At 46.4% G+C, this 19,196-nt stretch overlaps 2 protein-coding genes across 11 annotated transcripts in view; one reads left to right on the top strand and one right to left on the bottom strand.

The window, feature by feature from the left end:
- The window catches only part of PGCKA1 (PDCD10 and GCKIII kinases associated 1), a 78,434-nt gene extending 74,279 nt beyond the window's left edge, over positions 1-4,155 (top strand). For all 9 annotated transcript variants that reach the window (XM_081812496.1, XM_081812490.1, XM_081812495.1 and 6 more), the window contains one exon: positions 374-4,155. In XM_081812496.1, coding sequence (XP_081668622.1) covers positions 374-1,289 — 916 coding nt within the window. In that variant the 3' untranslated portion in view covers positions 1,290-4,155. The remainder of the gene's footprint in view (positions 1-373) is intronic.
- A 10,135-nt stretch (positions 4,156-14,290) lies between these two features.
- The window catches only part of RELL1 (RELT like 1), a 63,141-nt gene continuing 58,235 nt past the window's right edge, over positions 14,291-19,196 (bottom strand). For both annotated transcript variants that reach the window (XM_006731250.3, XM_081812489.1), the window contains one exon: positions 14,291-16,357. The gene's annotated coding sequence lies outside the window, so the exon portion shown is untranslated. The remainder of the gene's footprint in view (positions 16,358-19,196) is intronic.

The following is a 19,196-nucleotide window of genomic DNA, read 5'->3' as shown; positions in this document are numbered from 1 at the left end:
ACTTCATATTTATTGTTTTAACGACTGCACGATATTCCATTAAGGGGATGTGCTTAACCACTTAGTCCCCTGTTATTGGACATTTGTTTTATTTCCCTGTTTGGTTGCTTTTAAACTCCATGAATCACTTTGTACTTTACTTTGTTTCTCTCTTGGATCTCTTCTTAGGCTCTATTCCTTTACCCCAACTCTATCTAATTGGTTTAGACACACATATAGGCTTAACGGAATAATCACAGAAATTAACAGGAATAGTAGGAGGAGGCAGAGCCTGCAGGAGAAAATATTAGTGATGGAAGCTAGTTATTCATAAAGGTAGTAACGAATAAAGTGAATTCGTGTTTAGCCTGACCCTCATCCTTGTCACCCCCAGCTATCTCTTTGATCCGGTTCAAGTGCCCTCCCCTGGCTATGTCAACGAGGTGAACAGCTACAAGGTGGATGAAGGTGACGCGGGTAAACTGAAAGGCAAACAGAGTGGCCAAGTCCTCGTGCACAAAAACGAGCTGCAGAGCGAGGGCCTGAAGAGGACGGCCAGCAGAGGCAGAGCCTGCGGCGGGCAGGAGCCCCACTGGCCTCCCCCAGGACCGCCTCCTCAGGGGGACACGGCGGGGGGATACTGTGCGGACAGGGCTGGCGGTGCCATCAATGGCATTGGCCCCGCCCCCGCCCCCCTGCAGCCCACTGGGGTTCATGGGCCCCACCGGGGAGACAGGGGCTCCTGCGTCAGGACCGCGCAAGGCGTCGCCCCAACTCAACCCTTCCCGGAAGGACAACAGGACGGTGTGCTGCCGGCCTCGCAAGAGACCCAGCTCGTCCGAAATGGGGACTCCAGAGCTTCTTCCAGGGCAGAAGGTCCTGCCTTGCAAGTACAAGACCATGACCTCCAGATACCGGCCCCGGATTACCCTCGCCTTCGGGGCTCCACGGTAGACAAAGCTGATCCGGAAGAAAAGGACTGTCTTTCCAAGAGCCAGACTGACGACGAAGCCCCGGCGGGAATTTCCCCCAGGGTGGGGGAGCACGGTTCGAACATGCCCTTCCCCTTGAAGAGAAGTTGGGATTCGTTAAGCGAGGCCGTGGCGACAGGAGACCTAAGTGTCTACTTTGAAGCAGAGGATGCTGCTCAGGCCGCGCCCGTGGTCGATTGGAGAACCGGGTGGGAGGATGCACCTGGCTCCGCGGGAGAGCCGGGTAGGGACGCGGAGGACGAGGATGCGGCCGTGGCCGAAGCCCTCGCAGCCTTAGAAGCAGCTACCGCTGGAGAAGACGTGGATGAGGCAGATTAGGGCCCTGAGCAGGTGTGGCTGCGCGCACGTGGGGTACGCATGCTCCGTGGTCGGAGCTGGTGCCCCGCAGCCTGCGCCCCCCGCAGCCTTACAGGTGGTTTGCGTCAGCATCCGCGCTGATGATCGCGGGGGCCCGCACCAGGCCGCTTGTTGTTAAGTATGGACAGCACCACTGTGTCAACGGGCGATCACTCAGGGCGCCAGATTAAAAATCAGAGTGCAGGTGCCCACGGCACATGCGGGAATCAAACAGCCTGCGCGTCGACCCACATCTCCCTCCAGAACATCTGGGACAGATGTGCTCGAGAATGCTCTGAAATCCCAGCGCTTAATCCCCACCCCTCCCACCACCACCAAGGGCACAGAATCACAGAACATTCTGTTTGTAAATTCGTTGTCTTGCTTTTGAGAGCCAGACATTGTACCCAACCTGGAAGAAGTAGCTACCCCCCACTGAAAGTGCCTAGTGTGTCCCCAGAGCATGGCTTGCCTTCAGGGACAGTCACCCAGGGAACTAATCACTAACCACTTGTTTGACATGGAGTTAAACTCAGCAGGCTTCAGGGTGGAGCAGAAGCCACCAGTAAGCAAATGGTTAGTCATTAGCTGTGATATTAGGACACCTTGACCTTAACTTTTTTACATTATTACTTTTTAATCTCCTTTGGGACTGGGGAGGCCGCCAAAATAATTCTGAAAACTGCTTGTGTTGTATTTGAGTTTTAAGTTCATGAGATTGGGAAGAGCGAAGAGATAGATGTTTTATGCCACTTAATGTCGATTCTGATTAAAATATAACAACATATGTGTCTGTCTGTTGTAACTCAAAGGTGGTTCTCATTTCCCAGACTGAGTGTCAGTAAGCCTTGATGTTTCTTTCCATTTCGAGAGCTGCACTACTGAGTTACAGGTGAGGAGAACCAGTCCATTTGCTGAGAATGGCTTTGGCTGTTTGTCCCTGCCGTTCAAACTCATGACACCACGTACTCCGATCTTACCTAAGGATGAGCCACAGCCCTCTCTGGATGCCAGCCCTCTGATTTATAAAAGCAAGAACTGCCATTCTGACGTGACTCAGTGGAGAATTTAGAGGATGGTCAAGTCTCTCTGGAAAAATATGAACATGGGAGATGCTCTCATATGGCATTTCATAACACAGGCTCTGAAACCTGGCTGACCTTGGTTTGATATCCAGCTTTGCCACACGACCTCGGGCAAATAATTTTTCCCTTCTATCTGCCCATCCGTTAAGTGAGAATAATAGTATGTATTTATAAAGATTGAATAAGATTATGCAAGTATTTATCACAGTGCCTGGCACACAGTAGGCACGCAATAAAATGCTAAGTCTTACCAGTTAACAACAAATCCTTGAAGAATGGCTTTATGTCCTCACAACTGAAAACTCTAACAATGTCAATGTCATCGCTGCACTTTGGTGATCATTTAAATAAAAAGGTGATTTCTGAGCTTCCCAGCATCTTTAAGGATGGCACCCTTACAAATGCTTACCAGACATACATTACCCTGGGTTTGTTTGGTGACACGCAAGCTCCACATATAAGGTCACACCGAGCGCTGAAGATATAAGCTGTTGTCATTGTTAATTGCATAATCGGAGGATTTGCTATTGTACTTAGTACACGGAATGCTTCCTATTTGAGAGTGGTCCCTTCAAGAGTTTCCCAAAGTGTATCTGTTGGGATTAGGTTCAGCTGCATGTGATACATGGCTTATATAAAAATAGAGATGTATTGAGAAGAAGTATTAGAAGAAGTCCAGAGTTAGCAGTCCAGGGTGGTAAGAGTTCCATCCTATCAGGGACCCATGCTCCTCTCATCTTGGCTTCCTTCTCAAGATTACTGTGTATTCCAGTCATTACATTTGCTTTCCATGCAGGGAAAAGAAGGAAGGAATCTCCCTCCCTTCCATTTATACCTCCTTGGTCAACATCTAGTCACGCGGTCACATTTAGATGCAAGAAAGGCTAAGAAAACTTATTTCTCTGTCTGGATTTTCCATTTGAATTCAGGATTCGCTTACCAAGAAGAGGGAGAATAGACATTGAGTGTTGAGGTGGTCAGCTTGCTGTGTCTGGTACGCCAGGGCCTCAGAACACAAGAGCCTGGGAGAGAGCCAGTTTGCAAGAGGTTGAAGGATTGTACTCACACTTGGTGTAACAGAAAGGGATTGAACTTTTGGTCCAGTGGAAGGAGGACTGGACAGCTACAAGGTATCCCGACTTCCCGTGGCCGTCTCTACAACAGAAGGATGAAAGAAGAAAATTCAGACAGAAAAGGGGTAAGGTAAGGTGAGGAGTTAGTGCAGACAGGTCTCTTTGCTTGGCACCTGTACATAATTTCCCATTTTGAGACCGCTGCGGATACTTCACCATGTTAACAGTTCTCCTAAGTTTTAAAGATTCTTTTTGTGCAGATAACTGCTTCAGAAAGGTTAGCAGATGACCAAGATTTTTGAGCGTCTGTTTGTTTTTTTTAAGCTGTCATGACGCCTTTTGTCTACCCCCATATCCAGGCTCTACCAAAGGATGTCCGAATCTTCAGATTGAAAAGAAATGTCAGATTTTAGCTTTATCCACCAGGTTGTCTAGCAACTGACTAAGCATCCTAGTCTGTGGAGTGTCTTTCTATAGCCTAGTGCCACCCCCTATCAGAAAAGTGATGATTGGCAATAGTGAACTTTTAAAATATTCTGGACAACTTGAAAGCACAGATGCACTCTGAATGGAAGTCACTGGCTTTGATTAGGAGGGGACATCCTGGTCTTTCATGATCTAAGCAAATCGTGTCATGTGGCTATTTACCACATTAAATCTTGATTTTGATATAAAATTATTTCTATATTGTGTGCATGTGTGTGCGCGTATGTATACATTTTTTACTGGGGCAAGCTGAACCATCATGTAAATAGAAAAGTAAATGTTTTTCTCTGGTTTCCAAGGCAGAGAGTAGCAAATTGTTGTAACTGTCAAACCAGATGTTTAAAGGCACAAAGAGAATTTGAGGCTGCTTAGCACACGCCCATTTTGTCCATACTTAGTAACTGCTGGCCAGTCACTGTTTCTCCCTGTCTGCTTCACTCTGCCTCTGACCCAAAGGATCACTCTCTCTCTTCCTGAGTCTTCCATCAGTATTTCCAAGCAGGAGGCCCTCGGAAGAATGAAGGGGCCACAGAATCCAAGCATGTGAGCAAAGATCTGACGTCCTTCGTTTTGTCTCTGTGAGGTCACAGGAGTGAGGCCTCCAGTCTTGGACGTGAACTTTATGATGAAAATGTGGAAATCCTTGCTTTCTGGGGGGTTTTTGTTTTTGTTTTTGTTTTAAACTCCAGAGTAAACCTCAGTTATTTTCAAACCCTCTATTTTGGAACTGGTGATAATTAAACAGAGACAAGCTAACATTTGTTTCTCCCGGTAAGCGCTTTCCCTGTTAATGTGTGGAAAAAATAAGTTGCACATTGATTTACTAAATTGGTAAGTTCCTCCGATGCAGGAGGTTATAGTAGACGGCTATAAGCCATCTGACCTTCAAAGCACCCTCGGCCACTTGAAGAAACAACACTGTAGACACCCCTATCAAATACGCTGATTATGGATGATTCTTACCTGCCACATTAAATCAGTCGGCTGCAGTCGACTACTAGCCGTGGTTTTCAGCTAAAGCAACTGTAACAAACCAGTGCCTTGTGCCTCCATCTAGGATAGCGTAGGGCACGAGGCGGGAACTCAATCCATCATTTGTTGAGGGAATGAGGAACAGCTCCCCACAGTACAGTTAGGACACCTCCGGCAGCGGAGATTCTGGATGCTCATTGGGAGATCGTGGTATGTGGCCATCAAGGTATAAATGCAGGGCCACAGAAGCACAAGTCTACGTGAATCCAAGAGAAAAGAAATTACATCTATTATTCATGATTTTCACTCCCGGACTGCCCTGCTCTGTTTGAGCAATGGTGCTTTACAGTGGTCCATGGAAAGGGGTCAGAGAGTAGAATTCGAGGACTCGGTGAAGGTTTGGTCTCTAGACTGAGACCACGGGACTCCGAGGAGCTTAATCTCCAATTGAGACAAAACCCTCAAGAAAACCAAAGTTTGGGACCAAGCAATGGGAAACTTGGCTGACCACATTTTTCTCTCATTTTGAACTCAATCTTTAAAATCCTGAGGGAGTAAGAAAGGAAGGATGTGTGTTTGTGTAACAAGACTCAGATGTCCCCCGGAGGTTGGCTCTGTAGCCATGCATCCCGAGCTCCAGGTCTCAGGGGTTATGAGGACATGGCACGTGCCAAGCACTCACACACACACACACACACACACCCCTCTGTAATCTGAAGAAATGGGGGTGGAATCAGTCTGTGCTTCTTGCTCACTGTGTGACCTTGAGTTTACATTTCTTAACTTTCCTGACCCTCACTTTCCCCACCTGTAAAACGGGGATCCTTCCTACCCCCTAAGCTGAAAGCAGATATTCTCAAATTTCAGGGTGCTTGTTTCCAAACAGCAGATTTCTGGGCCTCACCTCCCAGAGATTCGGGTTCCATAGGTCTTGGGCGGGGACCTGGCATCTGCATGGTTGATGTGGGTAATTCTCCAGCCACACATGGAGAGACACCAAGATTATAGACTAGGAATTGCCACATCTTCCTGATCTTGCAGCAGTTACCAATAAAAAAAAGTGTGTGCTCTTATCCCTAATAGAAGCACACTTACAATTACAATTAAACGTACCTCTTGAACTATGTCAATATACCCGACAAAGCAATATTAAGATGGATTAACACTTAAATATCAAAGTTTTAACACTTTCTTCCCATACCCCTTGGTTCTGTGAAACCTACTTTGAAAACCACTGATTTAGAAGCTCAAATGAACTATCTATAAAAGCACTTTGTAAATAGACAAAACTGAAGTAGTATTTTTGACAACATATATGTGAGCCATATACACTTAGAATGCACACTTAGCCGTACACAAGCAAATGTGAAAACGTACACCCCAATACCACTCATCCTCATCCTTTGAACCTGATTTTTAGGAAACTTCTGTATTTTCTGCTTTTAAGGATTTTGGAGTAGTTAATACAAAACTGGAGTAAAACATGACCTAGAGACCACAAGATAAACAGAATTTTACTCATCTCCCTTATCAAAACTATACATTCCCAACCAATCTGCACAAGACAGTTGGGAGATAGGCCGATGGGAGTATTTGTTTAGTCGGGATCTAGCTATTTTGAAAGCAAAACCATAACATTTTCTCTTGATGTCAGTCACCAACTTTAAAAAAAAATCACAAAAATAATTTCATTTCCAGATCCTACTCATCCTTTCCAGAATAGTCAAAGCTACAGACAATGGTGCATATAAACCTTGGTACTCATATAAAAAAGGACAATTTCATAGGTCAAAGAGGGCTAATGGTCTCTCCCCATTAACGAACGTTCTTTCCCGGTCTTAAATATCGACGCTTAGAAAGGAACCAAAAGTTTTAAATTACCCACTTACAAAGCCATAAGATCATAGGCTCTCAGATTTTCATGACATCAGCCATTAGCCAGGAGACAAGCCAAGGACTGTTACGGTATTTAAAATTTATTATAGAGGGAAAAATTCCTAACCAGAAAAATTTATCAGCAAAGAAACCATTTCATAATAATTTGCCAAACAATACAATTATTGATATAGAAATCTTATTCAGTGATAATTTATGGGAGCCATCAAGTTATGGGTTTGGGTTTCTTATAGGTGCAAATATAGCTTTTTTCAAAACCACCATTTGTTATGCATTTCATACAGTCTAAGTTGTGCATATGCATCATCTAAGTCCCACCATGACCCCATGAGTTGGAGGTATGATTATCCCCATTTCACAGATGGGGAAATGGAGGCTCAAAAAGCTATATAATTCATCCATGGTCACACAGACTGAACAACAAACTGGTCCTTTTTAAGGACTACATAATACAGCTTCCCCGTGGAGACAACCATGTCGCCATCAAATGAAAAAATGGCCGAATCAAAATGTGAAATTTCTAAGAAAAGAAAGCATTTGGTCTCCATTATTTTAAGGAACACATCAATCACAGCAATCAAGTGAATCTGAGACCTGAAACTTGAGGGAACTTTAAAATGGTGGAGAGAAATACAATGCAATTTCAGAAAAGTAAAATTATATGTATTGTCAATTGGGAAAGACAGGTTATTTTCTGGTTCTGAGGAAGATTTTAGCAAAGCATCGAAAAATTAGTCAAGGCCTAAAAAAAAAGTCTCTGTCTCTTATCAATGATACTTGTGTTTTTAAATGATCATAATAGGGCCATAAATTTCTTATCCTACAAAGTGTGAGGTGGACCCATGGGCATACATGTCACAGGAACAGCCAGTACAATGTATGTGGAGGTTCCTTTCCTCAGTTTGGCTTCAGGACAGTGGAAGTGAAGGCTATGCCTCCCTCTGGGCTGTGATGAGACCTACGTGAGAAAAAGTGCTTCGCACATACCCAGCACTAGATGAATACTATATGTTAAATGTGATTTTACTACCCAGTGAGTGTCATCTCCCACCGGACCACCTTTTCTGTATGAGTAACACTCAACACTTCGACTGCTATGACCACTAAGCCTCCTGAGCCACGGGTTTTTTTTAGGATTTTATTTTTTAAGTCACCTTTACACCCAACGTGGAGCTTGAACTTACAGCCCCAACATCAAGAGTTGCATGCTCTACCGCCTGAGCCAGGCAGCTGCCCCAACCACTTCTAATAATTTTAAATCATTTCCAAACTGAGTGAATCCTTTTCTACCTACATCATTAACAATCATCTCAAAAATGCAGTGTGGAGGCACTTCAAATTTAGTGTATTTCTTACTCTTAGGATTATTCTTTATTTTCATTATTTTCCGCATTAGGACACAGTAATTTATGCTTCATTACAAATTTAAGTCATACTGTGTTTGAGGTGAATAGTTATGGCATTAAAACTGACCTATTTCTTTTATCTTTCATTGCCCCAAGTAAGTTTTTATAAAATAAAATGCATTTAAGGCAAGACAGAAACCCTGGGACGTTTGGTAGGTTCAGTTTGTTATTTCAATAGAGGATTGGTTTGGTTTGGTTTTTGTTTGATTTGGTCAACATTAAGATATTCATTCGTAATAAACCCATAAATTTTGTGATTTGGGTATTGTGTTATGATTCCAAAAACATTTTTTTAAAGATTTATTTATTGATTTATTTGAGAGAGCGAGCACACAGCGGGAGGAGCAGAGGGAGAGTGAGAGACAAAAACCCAAGCAGACTGCACACTGAGCCCGGAGCCCCACTGGGAGCTCAATCCCATGACCCATGAGATGGTGACCTGAGCCAAAACCAAGAGCCAGACTCTTAACCAACTGCGCCACCCAGGCATCCCAATTCTAAGAACATTTAACCCGTGATTTCTCAGCTAGATTCACTTGCAAATAAGAAATCAAGTTCTTTTTTTTTTTTTAAGATTTATTTAGTTATTTAGTTATTTTTTCAAGAGAGAGAGGGCTTGCGCACGCACACATGCAAGCAGGAGGAGGGGCAGATGGAGAGGGAGGGAGAGAAACACTCCCCACTGAGGGCGGAGCCCGATGCTGGGCTGACACCACCACCCTGAGATCATGACCTGAGCCCAGACCAAGAGCTGGATGCTTAACCAACTGAGCCACCCAGGCGCCCCGAAATCAAGTTCTTTTTAAACTCATTGAGATGACTCTACGGCATTCATGTCTTATCGTGAGAGTGATAAGATTAAATGACAACCTGAATAAACACAGAGGGAACAATTACCTTGTTCTCGTCCTTATTTTGTACCCCCCGCGGCCATTCAGTATCAGCGCAGAGACTGGTATTTAGCTTAAGGTATCTAACCTGGTGCCAAGAGAATGTCGGGACTAGTAGATATTATAGCTCCCCTCTTCTCCCCGGTCCTCCTACCCCCAATCCCTGCCCCCACCCCGAGTTCATCTTCAAATGTTAAGCAAAGCGAACGTGACAGAAACATCAAGAACCGACTCTCAAACGGCCACTTGCCTCGTTCTATGGCCTATTTCCCTGAGAAGGACCTGAACCCGGCACGTCTGAGGCCGAGCGGGCGCTGCCGGTACCCGGCCCGGGGCTAAGCGCGTGAGCCGCGCGTGCGCACGGAACCCTCGCAAGCACCCTAAAAGGCACGCTCTCTTCACTCCAGAGTGGGAGGACTGCCGTCCCAAGAAGATAAGGTCGCAGATGGCCGCAGGCGCCCAAAGGCCAAATCTGTACTCTTCTGGCAGGTTATCCCAAAGCAAGAAAAGGGGGGCGGGCGTGCAAGGGCGCTTCCGGGGGGACGCCGCGGCGTGCTGCCGGCCGCCCGGCTCCCAGGCGCCTCTGGGGCCCGACGCCAGGGCCTGCGTGCCCACGTGGCTGTGACTCCCCTTCCATCTCTTCCTGTGAACGAGTGCATTAGCCCCGGGGTTTTGTGGCCGTCGTTGTCGCCACAGAAACTCAACGCAAACGAGGGAAGACAAACGAGGAGTGGCCTTGGCACGTTCCTAAAACTCCGAAGGGCAGCCGGTCCTCAGGGCCCACGGAGCCTGGGGCCTGAAAGCCACCAGGCCTGCCTCTCTTCCCCCCCGCGGAGGTGAACGTGGCGCGGCTGGGAAGTCTCTTCCTTCCCTCGCGCCGGTTTCCACACGGCGGGGAACATGGCCGCCCCCGGCCCCTCAGCCTACAGCTTCGGCCACTTCCTCCAGCGCCCGCGGGCGCACATCGCAAAGGGGCTGCATTTGGCCAGGGCACGGGTAGAGGTGTCCCGGGCCCGCTTCGGTCCAGCCCGGCGGCAGCCAGGGCAGCCAGGCCCACGGCTCGGCTCTCAGAGGGAGGCCCCCTTCCCAGAAGGGAGAGGTGCGGGCCTCATCGAGCCTCCGCCGCCCCTGCGCACGCTGCCGCCTCCCCCTCAGATCTTTTTCCTCCCCCTGCGCTTCCGCCTCCTCAAAACCTGGACCCTTCCCCAGCCTGTGGCTCTTCCGGGAGGCGTTGGACTCTGTGGTTCACGTCCGAGCAACGCACTCCCGGGCTCAGCGCCACTCTTGCACAAAGCTGGGTGCCAGGCCACTTCCCGGGCCTCGCTGGCCAGCTGTGGTGCGACACAGGCACGCGGAGCCTTGACCAAGTCACGGCGCGGGGCCGCTTACCATGGCGGCGCCCTCAGTCGGGGCCGGACGTGCAGACGGCAGCAGGCACCACGACCTTGCGTGCTTTTCTACCCCTTGAATAGCCCTGTGAGAGGTCCTCTTATAGATGAGGACCTTGCGGCTCAGAAAGGTTAGGTCACTTTCCGAGTGGTGGAGCCGGGATTCAAACTCAAGAGCAAAGTCACATCACTTCCATGACGGGACTCGGGGCATGGAACTCAAGTCACTCCCACCAGCACGCAAGCTAACACTCGCGGGGACACGAGCTCCCGGGTACGACACTGGTCTCTGATGAGAAAGAAAATAAAGAAATTGGCAGAGTCAGGAAATGGGTGAGGAAAGACCCAAACTTGCACTTTTATGCCCACAAAAGAGCTAATGATAGTCTTTCGCTTTTAAAGGTAGACTTTTGTTTATTCATTCATTCAGCAGATAATCATGAACGCCTTCTGCCCGCCAGGCCCTGAAAAAAGACCGACAGACGACCCTAGAAGCCACGCTCCCTGCAGTTCTCCCATTCGGCCAGCAGAGGGGGCGAGTGCCAGCTCTGTGCAAGGCAGAAAACCCAGCAGGTCCGGACACCTGGTGATCTGGGTGGCCCAGCTGGGCTGGCCCAGAATGCCAGGGACAAAGCAGTCCCAGGCGTCCTTTCAGGTCTTTGGAGAGACAGTTAGGGGCCCCCGGGAAGATCTAAGACCAGTCCTGAAGAACGGGTCTGGGAAGATGAATGTGCAAAGGAAGCCCTCGGTAGAAACAACCTATTCCACCGACAAAAAAAGGGTCAGAGGATCCAGAAACTGGCAAGGACCTCAGGTGCAAAACAGTCCCCTTTGACCACAGCCAAGCCCTCGCTGACCAGGACTGAATCGTGGGACCCCACTTCCTAGCCTCTAACATTCTGCTGTCCTCAGTGGGAGAGAAGGAAGGGTTCTTCACCTTTTTGTTATACCAGATTAGGGTGGAAGATGCCTAAGATACCAAGAGTGAGTTGAGAAGGAAGTGCAGGAGCATACAAGGCCATGGACAGTCGGCAAATTCACTCGGGACCTGTCCGGACCGGGAGAGAGCTGAAAGAATTATTCAAGCTGACGTTGCAAGGGTGGTGCTCTGCCTCCCTGTAGAACAGAATAGCTGCAGGCACACGTCCACTGCTCATTGCTCCCCTAAAAGCTGAGAGAGACATGAAAGCCAAGTGACTCGGCCCCACCCACTCTGCAGGGCACTTGTGCTAGAGGATCAAAAGGCTGCCCAATTAGGGGTGCGTGGGTGGCTCAATCAGTTAAGACTGTGACTCGATTTCGGCTTGGGTCATGGTCTCAAGCTTGTGGGTTTGAGTCCTGCGTCAGGCTCCGCGCTCAGCACAGAATCTGCTTCAGTTTCTCTCTATTTCCTTCTGCCTCTCCCCTCACCATGCTCTCTCTCAAATAAATTAAAAAAAAAAAAAAAAAAGACTGACCAATTAAGAATAAACCCCATCACGCCAAGTGACCCCTTCTGACTAAAATGAGGAATTTGGGGGGAATTTCTGACATTCTCCCTATTGCATACATTCTGGATTTCTTGGTTTTCACGAACTGAAATGATCGGGTCAGCTTTTCCACTTCCTTAACATAAGCCCTTATTGATCATCTTATTTTCAAGGCAACAACAACAAAATCCCAGGAAAATTTAAAACCCAGATCCAAGGAGGTACCAGAGTGAACTTCGCTGTGTATAAATTTTGAAAATTCTAACCGGGACATAAAGGAAAGATGGCATGCAGACAATGACAAATGACTCCTCGTTAAAACTGAATCACATCACCACGCTGAGGGGTGGGGAACAAAGGAGCTGACCTAAGCCCCGGGCACCCAGGGTTTTTGCTGGCTACTGTAAGGCGAAACAACTAAATGAACTGTACGCACACACCGTGCTCTAGTTGATACATTTATTTCTCCCAGGGCTCTGTATTCAAACTTTATATGTATGCTAGGATTGAACTACGTAAAAATATTTTAGACAGTAAGAACCAGGTTTTCTCCCTGGAGACCAAAGTTATAAATGAGGAACGCAGTAGGTTTAGAATGAGCTCTGTGGAGCTAGACTCCAGTCAGTACCAGTCCCAGCTCAGGTTTGTTCTAAAGACAGAGAAAGGAACGAAGTGTGTATACACACGGGGTAGTAGTAGTGTGTGTGTGTGTGTGTGTGTGTATATGCATAGAAGCCTAGAAGCAGTGAGGTCCCTGCTTCCATGAGCACACCTACTATCCTGAACTTGGTTTCTAAACCCAATTCTACAGTAAAGAGGAACAAAGGCTCCTTGGTTAGTGGTCAGTTCTAGGGCTGAGGCAAGAAAAATGCAAGATGACAAGATGAGCCTGGAGCATCCTGAGTTCCACAAAGTGAGAATGAGCCAAAGGGTAAAAGAAAAAGGAAGAGATGAAGAGAGGAAGGGAGGGAGGGAGGAAGGGAGAATAAAGAGCATGGAGCCCTATCAAAAGGACACAGACACTAACCTGAAAGAGCGCCCCCCACCACCACCACAGTCATAACTGTTGGAGGCAAGATCCACCAGTGGATGGTGTTGTGGGTTCAACTGTGTTCCCTAAAAAGAGGTATTGAAGTCCTGACTCCTGGTTCCTGTGAATGGGATCTTATTTGAAATTGGGGTCTGTGCAAATGTAATGAAGTTAAAATGAAGCATCCTCAGGGGAAGAGCAGACAAAGGCACAAACACAGGAAAGACAGCCATGGAAAGACAGGCAGAGATGGGAGCGAAGTGGCCACAAAGCAAGGGACGCCAAGGACGGCCAGCAGCGGCCAGGAGCTCAGAGAGAGGCATGGAACACATTCTCCCTCGGGGGCTTCAGAAGGAATCAACCCTGGAGACACCTCAATTGCAGCCTTCTGGCCTCCTAAACCATGGAAGAATACATTTCTGTGGTTGGGGGCCAACCAGTTGGTGGTAATTTGTTACATAAGCCCTAAGAAACTAATACAGATGGTAAAATTAATAAGTGAAAACTTAAGCGGAAACAGGATATTAGCCTAATCTCAAAGGATCTCCTCTCAAATGTTCACCGCAAAGGGAAAGACCAAAGTGAAAGCTGGTGGCCACGGCCTCGACCAAATGATCAAGGGTAACATCACTGGTGACAGGCATGGACATCACGTTCCCCTGTTACGGGAAGGGCACATCGCCTCTGTGGATCCTTTCCATAACACAAATCCCCCATCGAATCAGGAGAAATAGCCGGCAGACTGAAGCCGATGGGCATTCTACAAAATTACAGAAGGCTACACTGTAAATCATGGGATCGTGAACCCCATGAAAAAGAGGAGGGACCATCACAGCTCAGAGACCAGACAACTAACTGCAGTGGGCGATCCTAGGTCATGATCAGCACAACGGGTGGGATCCGAACAAAGAGGCGGCTTGCTTAACTGGTAGTATGGTACTGGGGCTTCATTTCTTAGTTTCGATCGTTGGTCTGCCATGATGCGAGATGTTAACACGAAGGGAACTGAGGTGAAGGGCACACAAAAACTCTCTGTACCGATTCTGTAACTCTTCTGCACATTCAAAGTGATCTCCAAATTCTAAAAATAATTATCAGGAGGTGGGGAGTGGTGTTACTGGGGGGAGGGGGGAGGAAGTGGGGATTGACATCCAGTGGGGATCACTGGTCAATTCAGACCTAAGAGATGAGGCACGGTAACATGAGGCTCAATATGAATCGTGCCACCACGACCACATTTTCAGTAGACAAGGCACCAACAGGGTGAATCGTTCAAAAACCAGCACAGTGTGTTTAACGTTTTTATTTTTAACTCTGCTTTGGTAGTACAAAAGTTGTGAAAGTACAAACCAGACAGTTAAAAATACTATTGACACTCAAAATGGTGAAAAATTTCCTTTACAAATTTTTACATCAAGGTTGCAGCCAACTCACTCATTCTACCAGAAGACAGCCCATCATTAGTGTTTTGTATAGTAAGTTGGTTGTGGACCCCCAGTCCTTCCACAGAAGGAAGAAAAACACAAGCCCTGTAAACATCAGCTGCTTTGGGAACACTTAAGAATTCTTATTAGTAAAAAGCTTATGTGTTAAAACACTGAATGCTTAACTTTTGGCATGTTTGGAAGCCAGCCAGACAAAAACTGCTCAAGTATTAGAAAATATTTAAAACGTACTCTTGGTATAAACACAATTTTAAATATTTTTCAGTATTCTCTTGCCTGTTGTATTACTATAAAAAAGTGCTCTGACCTGAATAAAATTAAAAAATAATTAAAGCTGAAGGAATATCTTACATTTTGTCCCTCACCATTTGAGGGCATTATACTTTTCAAGCCAAAAATGATGCCTTTTTTTTTTTTTTAACTAAAACTATTGGTCTAGACTGCACATACAGTATTTACACTAATACACACCCCAAAATTCTTCTATTGCTCCTTTCTGGACTTTAGCGGAATTTCTCTCCATACCGATTCCCCTAGTCCTCTGTGTAGATGTACGGACACATCGCATGTACAGCTCTTATCAGTTGTCAGAAAAAATTCACGTGCAATTGAACCTACCATTCATTTCAAAGGTTGGAAATTTGTGGTTTGATGCCAGAAACAGAACGGAATGAGTAAACTGACAGTAAATACTTGAAATGACATTTTTATGGAAATCCTCTTTGGGGGTGAAATGAGAAAGATGCTCTTTCTCTCTGAGATAACATCAGTGCCCCCAGGCACCACACCCACACTGACATGGGGGCACCTGTAACTGGACGCTCCTGGCCCCCCGCCCCCGCCGGTCAGAAATTCGCCATTATCTCTGCCTCTGATTCTCGCGGGGGTTTCGTACACTGTATAGCTAAACAAATAAATACATAAAAGTGGGGTTTTGCAGGCTTCCAGGGGAAATGCGACCCTCCAGAATCTTTTCAATAATGAGCCTCGGTTACAGGATATGAAATAGGAAGTGCCCTTGGAAAACATGCCAGAGGAAGGTACAGGCCCATTTTATGTCAGAAGTTGGGTGTATTTGTTTTGTTTTGGCCTTGGGTTGTCAAAACAGGCGTTTTGTTGTTTTGACTTTAGTCATTTTAAACTACTGTCCCCCTTTATTCAATGGACAAAGTAAGAACTGCTTAGCGCAAGTTTAAAAAAAACATACTCTCAATATTTTATCAGTGACCAAGGAGTGGCATGGTGGCGGCGAGTTAATGTTGACTTCTTGGTCCAAGATTCAAAAGTCTGGCATCTGGTTCCATCTGACTCCATGACCAATTATTCAGGGCTAGACCAGACTATCTGCAAGGACCTTCCACCCCCACTGAAGTTTCATCTTTATCTTCTGTAACAGTTAAACTGCAAGAGGATCTTCTTGCAACCAGTTGCAAAATGAGACCTACGGGTTGGGAGAACAGAGGTGCGTGTGCGCACAGATGTGGATGCGTGCACGTGCGCGTGCATGCATGCGCACTCACAGTCACTCACACATCAACACCCCCGAGCATCAGCTCAGAGTGCACACGAATAGTTCCAGTGCACAGAGGGATCGTGCTGGAAAAACTGCAAGGTGTACCAAGGCCAGGGAATGGGGATTGGGAGGTACGGTGGTTGGGGAAAATTGAAAAAATGAGCTCTTTTCTTCACTGGAAATGTAATAAATTTTCCATCAGACTTTTTAACCCAAAACCTGTTTCCAAGCAAACTGAATTTTGTATCCAACACAGCACAAATATTCCCTTTTAGCTTTTATCCCCATGTCTGCAGACTCCGCAATAGAAACTGTATAAAAATTTTTAAAAATCCCCCAGGCAACTTCTTATCTTGTAAGTCTTCAGTGTCTTAGAACTCTTCAAATCAAGTCACCCCTGCAAGAGAAAACACAAAGGTAAAGCTTTCCAGAAGGTAAACATCGGATCACATATTCACCTGCATGGATATTTAAAAACACAGAGGAATTGTAATCTTTCCTCACCCCATCACATTCCACCCCCCTGTTTTCCTTCCCCATCCCCCATTTCTTCTAGAATTCAGTCTAAAGAAATGCAAGTACCACAATTTCAAAAGGACCTCATTATCAAGGTTTTATAAACCAAGAAAGAAGAGAATTCGAGAGCCACAGTGGACTAAGGGTATCAGTCCGTTTCAACAGGAGTTTCTAAAGTGACCAACTAGTTGAGCGCTCTGCCCTGAGTCATGTATCCCTTCTTCCCGGGAACGTGTTCTTTAACTCCTCGGCCACATTCTGCCAAGTAAGGAGCAGTAGGGTGAACGTGCTCAGGCACAATGAAAGCTCTATGTGTCAGATGAGGCATCCTTCCCCAGCCACACCAGACAGAGTTAACTCTGGGTCTCTACGGCCTCTTGGCTGGGGCCTCAGGGGCCAATACCAGGAGCGCAGTGACGAGATGCCTGATCTTAGGTGTTCCTTGTAACTCAAGGGCGGTGGTGTGGTTTTCAGTTCTAACAGCCGGCCCCCATCACTGTCTACATTCTCCTTACAAATGAAGGCCCCGGGTAAACTTGGAAAACAGTTTTTTATTTTCCAAAGCTGTTTTCGATTGTTGTTGTTTCTACAAATGTCTCATCTAAGGGACAGACGGCTGTGTACCCGTTTACGGTCCTGTCTGGAAGCCGGGGATCACTCAGGACAGGACTGAGATTCTAGCACTGCCTCTGTGTGGAAGCATGCACGACACGCAGGCCACCCTGCACCAGGTTAAGGAACGAAGCATTTTCCCGTCTGCCGACAAACGCTAAACAAACGCGCGTGAAGCCAACTTGCAGGAATACAAGAGCAAAAAGTCAACACAGATATCTTGATTCACATGTTACTTTGTATTTATTTTACAGCTCCTTCTTCAGGATCTAGAGTGTGATATTATCCTTTTCTGTCATTCTGTCATTTAGAATATTGATCATAGTTATGAGAGAGAGACAGAGAGGAAGAGAAAGAAATAGAGAGAGAGATTACCTAAACTAGAAGGTTTGGGTAAAGGATCCTTAACCCCTTCGCTAAAAAGGAAATAAAACATTGTCCCCTAAAACAGCAAGCATGCAGTTTTTAATTATGAATGGAGACAATAATTCTCTGCCCTGCCTTGCTACAGCCTAGCGCGGCCGAAGCTCAGATTTGTGCTGTAGAGCCGAGCACAAGCAAGTCTGGGAAGAGTTTCATTTGAGAGTTGATGAGTATGAAAGATGCTAGCAGGGGGAAAAGGGAGGAAAGCCAGAGGTGGAGAGATAGAAAAATGGTCCTGAAAGACAAAACAGTAAAAAAAGAAGAGTGAATTTTCAAAGCCAAACTTCAAACTAGGCCATTATCTATAAAAGAGGTGTTCAACTATTTTTATATCTCCTCCTTTTATCATCTGCTCCCTTAGACCTAGATTTTTTTGCATCAAGGAAAACAGGAAGGTCAAGGGCGAGGAATGTCAGGCCTAGAATGTAATGTTCCATCACAGTCAGTTTTTGATCCTACGGAGAACTTCCCATTTAAAGTTCTTTGCACAGATTTAACCGACTTTAAAGAGCGGGCAAGACAGAGGGCTGGGCTAGGAAAGAATCTGGAGCAAGAGGCCTGGATTCTAATCCAGACCCCATGACTAGCTGTTGAACCTTGGCCCGCTCTGGAGCATTTCCTCAAAGGGGTGTGTTGGTGGTTTTACAAAAGATGATCTATGTACGATGCTTAACATGGGGTTAGCAGTCAGTACGCTCCCAAAGCTGAGTCATTTTGATCGTTCCCCTCATCCAACTGCCCTAAACCATCATGTTGGCTGCATCCGAGGCGGATTAAAACTGCACTGGGTGCAGTTTGAGAGAGGAAGTGAGAAATACAAATTCACAGAATTAAGTTAACCTTTCTAAAAACCCTATTAAAGCCACGCAGCACCGAGGTGCAGTTCTGGGCTCTCCTCCTTCAAAAACAAGTGCTTATCAAAAGGCAGCACTTTACCAGCATAACTGCTCTCCATTTCCAGGTAAATAGCTCTTTTATCAGAATGACAATCCAGGGGAAAGAAGACACCACATAGTCTGTGGCTTGTAAATTTCCAGTTGTGACCTTAAGGCTGGGGCTGGGTTCACAGGTGCATTTCCACATTGTTAAATTTCTCCTCATCGCGTCCGACAGTTGTGAACATACCCACATTGATAAACAAACACAGACTTTTAAATGGTATTTAACACACCACATTAATATTAAAAGGTGCCTTCCTTAAGGCCTTACAGCAGTCAGAAACCATGTGTGGCCTAGCATAAATGCCAGGGCAGGCCAGCAGCAGTGGGTGGGCTGGGAGAAAATCCTCCACCCACCCCTCATACTCAGTTCCCATCACTATGGGATCCACCATATCGAACAAGTCGAAACTCTCTCTCTGGGGAAATTTGGTGATTACGGTCTTACACATGAATGCTCAAGCTGAAAGAAATTAAGCAAAACTTCCTTACATTTAAAAGATGATTCAGGGGGCACCTGGGTGGCTCAGTCATTAAACCTCTGCCTTCGGCTCAGGTCCTGATCCCAGGGTCCTGGGATCGAGCCCCGCATCGGGCTCCCTGCTCAGTGGGAAGCCTGCTTTTCCCTCTCCCACTCCCCCTGCTTGTGTTTCCTCTCTCACTGTGTCTCTCTCTGTCAAATAAATAAATAAAATCTTATTAAAAAAAAAAAGATGATTCAGAAATCCCCAGTGTGACCATTTCCCT

Source organism: Leptonychotes weddellii, chromosome 2, assembly GCF_054177405.1.
Source record: "Leptonychotes weddellii isolate Sample4059 chromosome 2, ASM5417740v2, whole genome shotgun sequence".
Taxonomy (NCBI): Eukaryota; Metazoa; Chordata; class Mammalia; order Carnivora; family Phocidae; genus Leptonychotes; species Leptonychotes weddellii.
The sequence above is the reverse complement of the archived record's forward strand: the minus strand, read 5'-3'. Positions and strand labels throughout refer to the sequence as shown.